Below are 14,531 nucleotides of genomic sequence, written 5' to 3' on the forward strand. Positions count from 1 at the left end.
GTTTTTGTGCTTATTCCCAAGAATGATCTTTCATATCAATAATAAAATAATTAGGTTGATAAATTTAAGAATCGTTTTAAATCAAATAACATCACTTCAATACGTGCATAAAGGCTAGATCTTGTCAAAATCTTCCTCTCCCCTCTTTCTCTGTTTTTGTGTGTGCATAAGCCTAACTATATCAATTATTCTATGCTTTTGGAAGTATTTTTGCTCACAAGTTAAAAATTGTTTTTTTTTTTTTTAATTTTACTTTAAGTTCAGGGATACATGTGCAGAACGTGCAAGTTTGTTACCTAAGTATACATGTGCTCTGGTGGTTTGCTGCACCCATCAACCCGTCATCTACATTAGATATTTCTTCTAATGCTATCCCTCCCCTAGCCCCCCACCCCCCGACAGGCCCCGGTGTGTGATGTTCCCCGCCCTGTGTCCAAGTGATCTCATTGTTCAGTTCCCACCTATGAGTGAGAACATGCAGTGTTTGGTTTTCTGTCCTTGTGATAGTTTGCTGAGAATGATGGTTTCCAGCTTCATCCATGTCCCTGCAAAGGACATGAACTCATCTTTTTTATGGCTGCATAGTGTTCCATGGTGTATATGTACCACATTTTCTTAATCTAGTCTGTCACTATGGACATTTGGGTTGATTCCAAGTCTTTGTTATTGTAAATAGTGCTGCAATAAACATACATGTGCATTTGTCTTTATAGTAGAATGATTTATAATCCTATGGATATATACCCAGTGATGGGATTCTGGATCAAATGGTATTTTTGGTTCTATATCTTTGAGGAATTGCCACACTGTCTTCCACAATGGTTGCACTAATTTATAGTCCCACCAACAGTGTAAAAGCATTCCTATTTCTCCACATCCTCGCCAGCACCTCTTGTTTCCAGGGTTTTTAATGTTTGCCATTCTAACTGGCAGGAAATGTTATCTCATTGTGGTTTTGATTTGCATTTCTCTAATGACCAGTGATGATTAGTTCTTTTTCATATGTTTCTTGGCCACATAAATGTCTTCTTTTGAGAAGTCTCTCTTCGAACCCTTTGCCCGCCTTTTGGTAGGGTTGTTTGAGTTTTTCTTGTAAATGTGTTTAAGTTCCTTATAGATTATTGATATTAGCCATTTGTCAGATGGATACATTGCAGAAATTTTCTCCCATTCTGTAGGTTGCCTGTTCACTCTGATGATAGTTTCTTTTGCTGCTCAGAGTAATTGATAGATTCAGTGCTGTTCCCATCAAGCTACCATTGACTTTCTTCACAGAACTGGAGAAAACGACTTTAAATTTCATATGGAACCAAAAAAGAGCCTGTATAGCCAAGATAATCCTAAGCAAAAAGAACAAAGCTGGAAGTACTGAAGATTTAAAGACTATTATTTTCAGAATAATAAGAATTTTGGAAGCACTTGAATTTCTTATAATTTAAGGTGAAATGAACTGTTTTGCTTGAGAGAAACTCTTCCGTTAATATAAAGCTATAAAGTTCTATGCAGAAATTCCAATACCTATTACTGATTCCTAACATTTGCATTATCTATTTGCTTTTTTTTCTCTTTAGGACATCCAGGCAGAAATTGATGCCCACAATGACATATTTAAAAGCATTGACGGAAATAGGCAGAAGATGGTAAAAGCTTTGGGAAATTCTGAAGAGGCTACTATGCTTCAACATCGACTGGATGATATGAACCAAAGATGGAATGACTTAAAAGCAAAATCTGCTAGCATCAGGTCAGAATAGTCAATATCAAAATAAAAATAATGGAGTGGAGGGGGCAGATACTTGTGATTTTTGTATATCAGAAAGAGAAAGGGCAGCCGTACCACCGCTGCTACTTTATCAGAAGCAGTTTAAGATTTAAATGCAAAGCCTGTTTCCTTGAGTTATATAGTTCAAACTCTATTTGTGTCCAATACTGTCTACTAACTGTTCCAGACTATTCATAAATGTTCATATATTTTAAACCTAACAATACTAGTAATAATATTGTTAGCAACATCTGCTAATTACTGAGTGTTTACCTTGACTATGTACTTGTTAAGATCTTTACAAATGTTACTTTATTTAATAATAAAAAAAAAATCTTAGAAAGGTGGGTAGTAACATTATTCCTTCTATAAGGAAACAGAGGTTTAATGAATATAAGCAACTTGCCAAGTTTTGAGGCTAAGAAGTGCCAAGCCAGAATTTGAATCTAGATCTTTTTGACTCTTGGCAGTGAACATGTTTTGCTTAATCATGCTGTTTATATGCCTCATTCAAGATGTATTTATAGAAATTAAATATCTCTTATGGACACTAAAATGGAAAATTGATGATTCATGTCTGCATTTGGAGAGAGTAAAATTAAATGAGGATGAACCTTAGGACCAGAATTCTGACTAGGAAAAGACCTTGAAAATTACCCAGAGAGACAGAATGATTAGTGTTATTGGGGTCAAGAATATTTTAAGATCATATTTAATAGATAGTGGACAGGTCCTAATTAAATATAAATGTAGTGAATACTGGCTGAAAAATATGTTATTGGGCAAAAATCTAAAAGCAGAACATTGGCAGGAAGTCCTAGATCCGTTTTGTTTTGTTTTGTTTTTTGCAGCGTACCATGTGTACAACCTTTAAACCAAATGGCCTTGAATTTGACTCTGACTTTACTATTTACTCTCTGATCTTGAACAAACTACTCAGCCTCTTTGAGCCTTAAATTTGTTTATTTACAAAATCAGAATAGAAATATTTAACACTCACGATTGCTATGAAGATTGAATGGAATGATTTGATGGTTCCCTAATCTATGTAAATCCTGCCTAAGAAAGCATCTAGTTAAACATTTTTATACATAAAGTGGCTCAGTGGGTCTGCCTCCGCTGGTTTCAAGATTTAATGGAGAACAGAATCTTCAATGATTACCTATCATGAATGAATTAAAAAAATTTTTTTCTGAGATGTCTTTAAAGGTTTTTATTCTTCTGGAGCTCAGAGAATGGAATTTGCAGTTCCTCTTACATGTGAGGAAGGGAGCAATGTAGCATGGACATGGATGCTCTGTGTAAAGTTCCCATTGGAAAATATAACAGATCAGCATTGGCCAACTACTTTTTCTTAGTAAGAGAAGAAAATTTGGGAGGCCGAGACGGGCGGATCACAAGGTCAGGAGATCGAGACCATCCTGGCTAACACGGTGAAACCCCGTCTCTACTAAAAAGTACAAAAAACTAGCCGGGGGAGGTGGGGGGCGCCTGTAGTCCCAGCTACTCCAGAGGCTGAGGCAGGAGAATGGCGTAAACCCGGGAGGCGGAGCTTGCAGTGAGCTGAGATCCGGCCACTGCACTCCAGCCTGGGCGACAGAGCGAGACTCCGTCTCAAAAAAAAAAAAAAAAAAAAAGAGAGAAGAAAATTAGGGAGTACTATGTAGTGAGGGATTATACTTGTTTAAGACTTGAATTTTCAACTGCCTAGATCCCATCAGGTTGCAACTTTCCATTCCTCATAAATATGAACAAAAATATTTAAAATGTTAATAGTGAAAAGCATTCACTGAGCATCCAACAAAGTCATCTCTGCCAACAACCTAAGAATTCCAGAGCTGGTCCTAGTGAAGTGTACATGGTGCTAGGATTTTCAGAGGTTAGAGAATGACTTATTTAGGAGGAATAATTTAATGAAGACCTATAACATAAACAGATAAGTAAAAAGTTATAGACAAAAAATTTTTGGTCTTTCTTGGGAGTTATTGCCTAAGCCTATCATGACAAATTTTTGTTTTTTAAACTGGAAAGAAAGAACTTATAAACTACAGCTGGAATATTATGTAATAAGGAAGTTAATGTTATTTTTAGAAGACGGGGGAATATGCCTGTGCCAGTGGATTTTTGCATTAAGGTAGATCAGACATTCCAGTAAAATGTGATAATAAATTAATGTGATGATGAATTAAAATAACTTTTACTTTGATTAGTCACCTCAAGAGATTCAAGCACTTATTCAAGCATGTAATACAAACTTATTTCTACGCTTGAGACATTGCTATTAATAAGATATAGTCCCTACCACTAGAGGTTCACAAATCTGTTCAGATTAAGGTAGGGTCCAAAGCAGAGAGTGGTTACTCTCACTTCAGATGATCGAAGAAGGCTTCATAAAAGAGTTCATTCCTTAGCTGAGCCTTGAAACATACATAGTTATTCCCCAGATGGTCTAGGTGATGACTGGGGAAGGGTAACTAAGCTGGGGTCTTGAAATAACACTGTGCTTATATGAAAATCAATACATTAAGTCTGACTGAGACTACAGTTTGCTGCTGGTGTCATGGGGAAAAGACTATGGCTAACCAAAAGAGAGGGGTAAGAGACAAATCATTCATACCTATGTGTAACCAAGCTCCCTTCCACTGTGGATGGAATTGGGAGCCTTTTGAGTAACATGATTAAATTTGGGCTTTGGAGGAATCCCTCACACAACTATGGAGGATGCCTTGGATGAGCCCGTTCTGAAGAGGGGAGACCTGGTAAGAGACACTTTCAGCATCTAGGAAAGGGAAGAGAGATTGAGTAGATAATGAGTTCACATTGTTAAGGCACTGGAGAGACATCCAGGAGAAGATAGCCAAAGCCATTAGATGGAGATTTGCTCTTCAAAAGAGAGCAGTAGGTGAAATAGACAGATGGGAGGGGGTGTCCAGAGACAGGTGGCAGGTAACCATTTTGAGTTAGTTATTAGAGAGGGTGAAACATTAGAAGAGGGCAAAGCAAAGAAGTCCAAGAAACTCTAATACATAAGGAATGGGCAAAGGAGAGGGAAGCAGCAAGGAAACTGAGAAGTCCCTATCCTGAAGAGGGATGAGATCCAGGAGAGAATATTGTCAAGAGCCAAGGAAAGAGGGATTTCTAAAAGAAGTGCATAAGTAATGGTGTCAGCTGCTTAAAGAAGTGGAGTAAGATCAGGTCTGCAGAGTCCAGGAGCAATTAGAAGGGCTTTGGTGGCCTTTTGCCAGGGCCCCCCCCCCGCTTTTTTTTTTTTCCCCCCGGTTGAGGGAGAAATCTGATTGCAGAGGACTAAAGAGATAGAAGGGGAGGTGAGGATGTGGCAATAGAACTGAGTCTACTCAGTCTCATTATCTCAAGGAACTCATCTGTGAAGGGAAGAGGAGGGAAGAATGCATTTGCTGTATTAATATAGTTGATACTATTGCAAGTTTATAACAGCTGGTGGCTGTATCTATATCTATATAGACCTGTCTGTGCTTTTACAGAGATTCAGTATGGCATTGTAAAAATTTTTAAAATTTTATTTTTAATGTTTGTGGGCATATAGTAGGTGTATATATTTATGGAGTACATGAGATATTTTGGTACAGGCACACATGCAATGCATAATAATCACATCATGGCAAAGGTGGTGTGCATCCCCTCAAGCGTTTATCCTTTGTGTTATAAACAATCCAATTATACTTTTTTAGTTATGTAAAAATGTACAATTAAGTTATTATTGACCATAATCACCCCATTTTGCCATCAAATACTGGATCTTATTCATTTTTTCTATTTTTTATACCTATTAATCATCACCATTTCCTCCCCATCACCCCCCTGCCCCACCAACTACCCTTCCAGCCTCTGGTAACCATCCTTCTACTCTATCTCCATGAGTTCAATTGTTTTGTTTTTTAGATCCCCAAAATAACTGAGAACATTCAATGTTTGTCTTTCTGCGCCTGGTTTATTTCACTTAACATAATGATCTCCACTTCCATCCATGTTGCTGCAAGTGGCAGAATGGTAGAATAGTACCCCATTGTGTATAAATACATTTTCTTTATCCAATTATCTGTTGATGGACACTTAGGTTGCTTCTAAATCTTGGCTATTGTGAACAGTGCTGCCACAAACATGGGAGTGCAGATATCTCTGTGATATACTGATTTCCTTTCTTTTGGGTATATAGCCAGCAGTGGGATTGCTGGATCATATGGTAGTCCTATTTTTAGTTTTTTGAGGAACCTCCAAACTGTTCTCCATAATGTTTATAACTTACATTCCCATCAACAGTTCACAAGGGTTCCTTTTTCTCCACATGCTAGACAGCATTTGTTATTGCCTGACTTTTGGATAAAAGCCATTTTTGACTGGATTAGGTATGTTTAGCTAAAGGCGTAAATGATCTCTTCTTCATTTTTGTATTTTAAAAATGAATGAGATAAAATTAAAATAGCATATTTGTTATTACTTGCATATTTATAAAAGATAAAATGGTTTGTTATTTAATTTAGCCTCTACGTTTGCCAAAAATAGTGGCATATGGTATGTGCTCAGTAATCATTAGCTATTATTATTCTCATTGATTACCTCTTTGTTTGGCACTAATTGAAAAGACATAGAAATTCTCTCTACCCTGTGTTTTTCCCTCTTGGTTGGTAATGTTGGGGATTTCTAAGAAGGTCTTCCAAAACAGCTTCCCCCTTTGCTGGCTGGATTCTGAACAAGTATGAAACAAAGTGTGCTCAAGGGCATTCATCATGTGGCCAATAGAGAATTCAAATGCCATGTTAATTACTGATAGAGGCCAGATTGGAGGTGGTAACTTAGAGTGAAGGTGAGTAGGGCTGTCAACCAAACCCCAGAATGAGACAGAATCACCAGCAGTCACTGGGCAAGGTGGCTTACCAAGTGAGAAACCATACATGGAAGAGTAGAAAAGAACTCAGTATATGCATGGCCTGTTGTCAGGTGGTCCGTATGGACTGAGCTAAACATGCATGCCCAATTATTCTCCCTGAATTTACAGATCAGATTCGTCACTTCACCTCTGCAGGGACTCGGTGAGTTTCAGGGGTGGAGAAGAGACCGGAGTGTGCTTAGTGAGAAAAATCCCTCCCCAAGGAGTGGGAGGAGTGTTCTCATAACAAATCTGTAGAGGCAGTCCACCTCCCAGGCTCCTGCCTCCTTCATTGCCTACTGAAAGTGATCACTGTGGAGCACACTGTTCAGCCCTACTTCTCTGTTCTTTCCTCTCATTCCTTTAATGTACCATCTGCCCCTTATACTACCTTCTGTTGTGACACATTGTCCTATGTCTTAAATATTTCTTGAAACTCTTCCGTAACTTTTCTCTCTAAATAAATGTTGGGTTTCCCCTTAATTGCCTACTTTACTTGAAACTCTTCAACAGAGGTTAATTTCCTCATTTTCCTCACCTAGCAGCCAATGAGAATATTCTGAATCTTTACCAACTACTATGTACATCAAACGGTCTGAATACCAGCCATAAACATCAAATGTGGTGCCAGAAAACACTGGCTGAAAAGGGAGCCCTGTCACACAGGGATAAGAGGGACAATTGCCAGCCTCATTGTGACTTGTTAAGCAATACTTCTCCATCTGTCAACAACATCTCCTTAGAAGTGAATGCATCCATTATTCTATCCTTTCATCATCTTATTTCTGCTTCTTCCTGATCTATATGTAGGGTATGCTTTCTACATTCCTCATTCATTCAAGTGTCCCTTTACCTTTTTATTTTATTTTATTTTATTCTGAGAGTCTTGCTCTGTTGCCCAGGCTGGAGTGCAGTGGCACAATCTCAGCTCACTGCAACTTCTGCCTCCCGGGTTCAAGTGATTCTCCCGCCTCAGCCTCCCGAGTAGCTGGGATTATAGGCAGCTGCCACCACGTATTTATATAAAATATTTATATTTTATATAAATATATATATTTATATAAAAATATTTTTTTTAAATTTATATTTTTAGTGGAGATGGGGTTTCATCTTATTGTCCAGGCTGATCTCAAACTCCTGACCTCAGGTGACCCACCAGCCTTGGCCTCCCAAAGTGCTGGGATTACAGACGTGAGCCACCTTGCTCAGCCCCATTTACCTTTCATTCTCTATCCTTTTCTCAGCTACAGTTGTTGATGGCAATATCCGTATTCATAACTTTTTATATTTTGATTTCCAAGTTTCTTTTTACTTTACCTGTAAATGCCTTTATCCCTATTCTAAGTCCCATAGACCTGGTCACACTGGAAGTCAGTTAACATTTCCTGTCATCTTGGCATCCCTGAGATAATCAATCTCCAGGAGATCAAGGGCAGACTGTTTTCCAGAGTACACATTTTATTTTATTACATTCGACCTGGCCATGTGCATCCGAATGCAATTTGTTTTGCCCTATTAGTTAGTAAAGAGCCCTCTGTTGTATCAGATCAAATCAAATAAGAATTGTTTACAACCTCATCAGTAAAACAGCTCTCCTTCACGTTGAAGTTATGACTCTTATCCAGGGGGGTGCCTTCTTCATTAGCTTATTATATACTGGACCTATCTATCTACTATTATCTAACTTTATAGTTTTATCCAGTTCATTTTTATTTTTTACTTATTTATTTTTTAAAAGTTTTACAGTTTCAATAGCTTTAAGGGTACAAGTGGTTTTAGTTACATGGATGAATTGTATAGTGGTGAAGTCTGAGATTTTACTGCACTAGTCACTCGAGTAGTGTACATTGTACCCATTTTGTAGTTTTTTTTTGTTTGTTTGTTTTTATTTTTTAATCTCTCACTGCCCTAGTAACCTCCTCCACCTCTGAGTCTTATATGTCCGTTATATCACTGTGTATGCCTTTGCATACCCGTAGCTTATCTCCCACTTATAAATGAGATCATATAGTGTTTGGTTTTCCATTCCTGAGTTTCTTTACTTAGAATAATGGCCTCCAGCTCCATTCAAGTTGCTGCAAAAGACATTATTTTATTCTTTTCTATGGCTGAGTGTTATTTCATGGTATACACATACCACATTTTCCTTATCCACTCATTGATTGATGGACACTTAGGTTGGTTCCAAATCTTTGCAATTGTGAATTTTGCTGTGATAAACATATGAGTGCCATTGTCTTTTTGACATAATGACTTCTTTTCCTTTTGGTAGATACCTAGCAGTGGCATTGCTAGATCAAATGGTAGATGTACTTTTAGTTCTTTGAGAAATCTGCTTAGGGATTGTACAAATTTACATTCTCACCAGTGTATAAGCATTCCCATTTCACCACATCCTCATCGACATCTTTAGTTTTTTGACTTTTTAATTATGGCCATTCTGGCCAGGGTAAGGTGGTATCTCATTGTGGTCTTACCAGTGTTTGCCTGAGGATTAGTGATGTTGAGTGTTTTTTCGTATGTTTGTTGGCCAATTGTATATCTTCCTTTGAGAAATGTCTAATCATGCCATTTGTCCACTAAAGGATTATTTGTGTTTTTTCTCACTAATTTGAGTTCCTTGTGGATTCTGGATATCAGTCCTTTGTTGGGTGCATCATTTACAAATATTTTCTCCCATTCTGTGGGTTATTTTTTTTACTCTGTTGATTATTTCTTTTGCTTTGAAGAAGCATTTTAGTTGAAGTAGGCCCCATTTATTTATTTTTGTTCTTGCTAGATTTGCATTTGCTATTGGGGTCTTAGTCATAAATTCTTTGTCTAGGCTAATTTCCAGAAGAGTTTTTCCTAGGATTTCTTCTAAAATTGTTATTATTTCAGGTCTTAGATTTAAGTCTTTAATCCATGTTGAGTTGATTTTTGTATGTGGTGAGAAATAGGGATTCAGTGTCACTCTTCTACATGTGACTTTCCAGTTTCCCTAGCATCATATATTGAATAGCATGTCCTTTTTCCAATTCATGTTTTTGCATGCTTTGTCAAAATCAGTTGGTTGCATTTGGCTGTATTTCTAGGTTCTCTATTTTGTTTCATTGGTCTATGAAGATGCTTGATATAATTTTGATTTTTAAACATTAATTGAGACTTGTTTTGTGGCCTTTGTATTCTGGAGAATGTTCCATGTGCTGAGTTCTGGAGTAGAATGTTCTGTAAATATCAGTTCAATGCATTTGTTCTAGAGTGCAGTTGAATCCAGTGTTTCTTCGTTGACTTTCTGCCTCAATGATGCGCCTAGTGCTGTTAGTATAGCGTTGAAGTCCCCACTCTTAATGTGCTACAGTCTATCTCTTTTCTTAGGTCTAGTAGTAATTGTTTTATGAATTTGGTAGCTCCAGAGCTAGATGCACATATATTTAGGATTGTAATATCTTCTTGTTGGAATGATCGTTTTATCATTATGTAATGACCTTCTTTGTCCCTTCTTTGTCTTTTTTTTTTTTTTTTTTTTTTTTTTTGAGATGGAGTCTCGCACTGTCAACTGGACTGGAGTGCAGTGGCACGATCTTGGCTCATTGCAACCTCTGCCTCCCAGGTTCAAGTGATTCTCGTGCCTCAGCCTCTCAAGTAGCTGCAATTACAGATGCCCGCCACCATGTTGGGCTAATTTTTTTGTATTTTTAGTAGAGACAGGGTTTCACTATATTGGCCAGGCTGGTCTCAAACTCCTGACCTCATGATCTGCCTGCCTCAGCCTCCCAAAGTGCTGGGATTACAGGCATGAGCCACTGCACCTGGCTCTTTGTCTTTCTTTAAAACTGTTGTTGCATTTAAAATCTGTTTTATCTAATATTAGAATAGCTACTACTGGCTGGGCATGGTGGCTCATGCCCATAATCCCAGCACTTTGGGAGGCTGAGGCAGGCGGATAACGAGGTCAGGAGTTTGAGACCAGCCTGACCAACATAGTGAACCCTGTCTCTACTAAAAATACAAAAAATTAGCCGGGCATGGTGGCAGGCCATGTAGTCCCAGCTACTTGGGAGGCTAAGGCAGGAGAATTGCTTGAACTTAGGAGGCAGAAGTTGCAGGGAGCCGAGGTCACACCGCTGCACTCCAGTCTGGGTGACAGAGTGAGACTCCATCTCAAAAAAAAGGAAAATATAATAGCTACTACTGTTCACTTTTGGTTTCCATTTGCATGTAATATTTTCTTACACTACTTTACCTTGAGTCTGTAAGAATCCTTATGTGTTAGGTGAATGTCTTGAAGAGACACTTTAGTTTGTTTTTGTCTATTCTGCCATTATGTGTCTTTTAGATGGGAAATTTAGACCATTTGCTTTCAGTGTTAATATTAAGATGTGAGGTACTGTTTCAGTTATGTTTACTGTCACCTAGATACTTTATTTTCAGTATTGTTTTATTGTTTTATAGGCCCTGTGAATTTTATGCTTTCAAAAGGTTCTTTTCTGGGGCATATTGACCTTTTGTTTCAAGACCGAGAACTCCTTTTAGCACTTCTTGTATGCCTGGTCTTCTATTGACTTGCATATGTTGAACTATCCCTGCGTCTCTGGGATGAAACCTACTTGATTGTGGTGAATTATCTTTTTGATGTGCTGTTAGATTTGGTTTACTCGTATTTTGTTGAGGATTTTTGCATCTATGTTCATCAGAGATATTGGTCTGTAATTTTATTTGGTATGTTGTTGCCTGATGTTGGTATCAGGTTGATAATGGCTTCATAGAATGAGTTAGGGAAGATTTTCTCTTTCTCACCCAACACATAAGGATTCTTATAGACTTAAGGTCAAGAAGTGGAAAAATATATTCTATACTATTGAAAATCAAAAGTGAGGAGTAGTAGCTATTCTTATATTAGATAAAACAGACTTTAAAGCAAAAACAGTAAAAAAGACAAAGAATGTTATTATATAACAATGAAATAGTCAAACAAGAAGATATTACAATCCTAAATATATATGCATATGACAAATTCCTTCAGCATTTGCTTGTGTGAAATGCTTCTCCTTCATTTATGAAACTTAGTTTTGCTGAATACAAAATTCTTGGCTGACAATTTTTTCTGTTTAAGGAGGCTACAGGTAGGATCCCAATTCCTGTTGGCTTATAAGGTTTCTACTGAGTCTGACTTAGCAGTCTGCTAAGACTGCTGTTAGTTCAGTAAGTTTTTCTTTATAGGTCGCTTGATGCTTTTGTCTCAGTGCTCCTAGAAATGTTTCCTGCATGTTGACTTTGGATAGCCTGATGACTATATGCTTTCGTGATGTACTCTTTGTAGTGAATCTCCCAGGACTGCTTTGTGCTTCTTGCATTTAGATGTCTAAATCTCTAGCAAGGCTAGAGAAGTTTTCCTCAGTTATTTCCTCAAGTAGGTTTTTGAAACTATTTGGTTTTTCTTCTCTCTCAGGAGCACCAGTGATTCTTAGAGTTAGCCCTTTTACCTAATCCCATATTTCTTGAAAACTTTTTTCATTTATTTTCATTCTTTTTTCTTTAGTTTTGTTTGATTGGGTTAATTTAAAAGCCTTGTCTTTCAACAGGCTTTCGACAGACTTTTGATAAGGTTCTGAAATTTGTTTCTTCTACTTAGTGTAGTCTATTATTAAAACTTTCCACTGCATTTTGTAATTCCTTAAATATGTATTCTATTTCCAGTAGTTCTGATTTTTTTAATCTTTCTCATTAGAAAAATTTTCCTTCATATCCTGAATTGTTTTTAAAATTTCTTTATGTTGTTTTTCATTCTTCTCTTTTATCTCCTTGGGTAACTTAATAGTCATCTTTTTGTATTCTTTATCTGGTATTTCCAAAGATTTCGTCTTGGTTTAGATCTATTGTTGGAGAGCTAGTGTGATCATTTGGTGGTGCTATAGAACCCTGCTTTTTCATATTCCCTGAATTATTTTTCTGGCTCCTTCTCACTGCAGAAGACTATTTATTCTAATTATTTTTGAATTTATTTTAGATTTGACTATGTGTTCTTTTAAATTTCTTTTTCTCTCCTTGAGGATGTGACTTTAATGTTTCTAGTTTATTGTAAGCTAATTCAGCTCTGCATGCTTTCAGGGGTGAAGACTCTGCATGAGTTCCTTGGTTGTGGAGTCTTTGTATGACGGCTTTCTCAGATGCTCATTGTAGCAGTAATGTGCTTGGTGTGTCACTCTCCTGACCCAGTTTCCTGGCTATTCAGATGACACAGTTACCTGTTTCCATCTGTAGGAATGCTGATGTTACACATAGAGAGGGACTGTGACTCCACTCCTCATGAAAGCCTGAACCTAGAGGGCACTCCTCTTGTGGGGATACAGTCACCCCACTGTTCTAGGAAGGCTGTCTACAGGTGTACCCATGCTAGGCTCCTGTGGGAGAAGCCTCCAGGTGTATCTGTTATGGTGGGTGAAGGAGAGAATAAGTCCCCTTCTCCAAGACCCTTCACGAGCACCAGGGCTGCCTGACTGTTGGGGCAGAGCTACAGACTTTCTCCACTGAGCCCAGCATTACACCCATGCCTCTGCTGAAAGAAACTTCCCACAGGTGGAAATGTCTGGGACTCAAGGCCTGCCATCTTCATTCTTTTGTCATTCTTTTATCCCACAGGTTGCTCCCTTGATTTGGAGCACTCCCTCTTTCCCCTAGGAGTAGGAATCCCTGAGGGCCAGACTACTGTGAATGCTGCTGCTCCACTGGATCTAGCAACCCATTTGGACTGCCACAGTCCAAGCTAGTATGAGGGAATGTCTGCAAGGGATCCAGTGATGTGACCTGTCCCGAAGTCTCACAGCAGTGAGTGCCAGCACCAGCTCTGAGGGGGGTTGCAGAGGAGTGATGCAGACTCTGTGATATTCCTTGGTTATAAATAGACTTAGTGTGTTGGCTTTCTCACATGCCATGTGTAACAGTAATGAACAGGTCACGTGGGCAGACTCAGGGCCTCCTGATTAGCCAGGGTGATGCAGGTGATGGTGACAGCCGAGGTCACACAAGTTTTCCCCTTCCTGATGCAGTGTGATTCTCCTTGCAGATGCTATCATGGACTGTGTCAGTTGGCCTCCAGCTAGGAGGTGGCACTTGGAAAAGAGCACTGGCTGTGGTGGTAGTGGCGGGATTTATGCTTGCCTTATGTTAACCCGGGGAGGTACTCTGGTGTCCCAAGCAATGGAAGGGGCCGTAGAGCTCCCAAAAGTTTCTGGGGTTTTTTTTTGTGTGTGTTAAGCTACCAGGAGGAGTGAAGGGGCAAAACCAGTAGGGAGGTGGGTCAAGCAAGGCTCTCTACAGGCGGACGCAAGCAGCAGCTCTCGCGGGGATTGGAGGACATTTTGTTGGCTGCTGGGGTAGTGTTACAAGGAGGAGCACAGTTGCCTCTGCTGCACAAAAGAGTGCAAATGAGGAATGGGGAGTAGCCAGCAGCAGTAAGCCCCACCTAGCTCCTCTGCATTTGGCAAGGCGGGTCTCACAGCTGCAGCATTGCACTAGCAGCAACAGCTAGCAAAGTTCCTGCCAGTCTGCACTCAAACTCAAAACTGCCTTAGATCATAAGCCTTCCCAGTGGAGATGGAAACTGCAGGGCGTTCAGGCCATGCCCATCCTCATCTGCCCATGAAGCAAGGGCACCCAGCTCCTGTGCCCACTCAAGTTTATATCATGAATATCAGTTGGGAGCTTCTCTCAACCTGTGACCCCTGCCTGAGTTAACTGGCTGACCTCCACGAGGTCTCCTATGAGTTAGAATCAGGAATGACTTCCCTTCATACCTCTGGAGACTGGGAGTGCACACACAGCACATCCCAGTGTGGTTCCTTCTCATCTACTCCCCATTGCTCACTACATCAGCTCCAGAGC

The 14,531-nt window shown here is 39.0% G+C and overlaps 1 protein-coding gene across 11 annotated transcripts in view; it reads left to right on the forward strand.

The window, feature by feature from the left end:
- UTRN (utrophin) overlaps window positions 1-14,531 on the forward strand; it is a 594,041-nt gene that overhangs the window by 398,733 nt on the left and 180,777 nt on the right. For all 11 annotated transcript variants that reach the window (XM_073022551.1, XM_073022550.1, XM_073022552.1 and 8 more), the window contains one exon: window positions 1,572-1,744. In XM_073022551.1, coding sequence (XP_072878652.1) covers window positions 1,572-1,744 — 173 coding nt within the window. The remainder of the gene's footprint in view (window positions 1-1,571; window positions 1,745-14,531) is intronic.

Source organism: Chlorocebus sabaeus, chromosome 13, assembly GCF_047675955.1.
Source record: "Chlorocebus sabaeus isolate Y175 chromosome 13, mChlSab1.0.hap1, whole genome shotgun sequence".
Classification (NCBI taxonomy): Eukaryota; Metazoa; Chordata; class Mammalia; order Primates; family Cercopithecidae; genus Chlorocebus; species Chlorocebus sabaeus.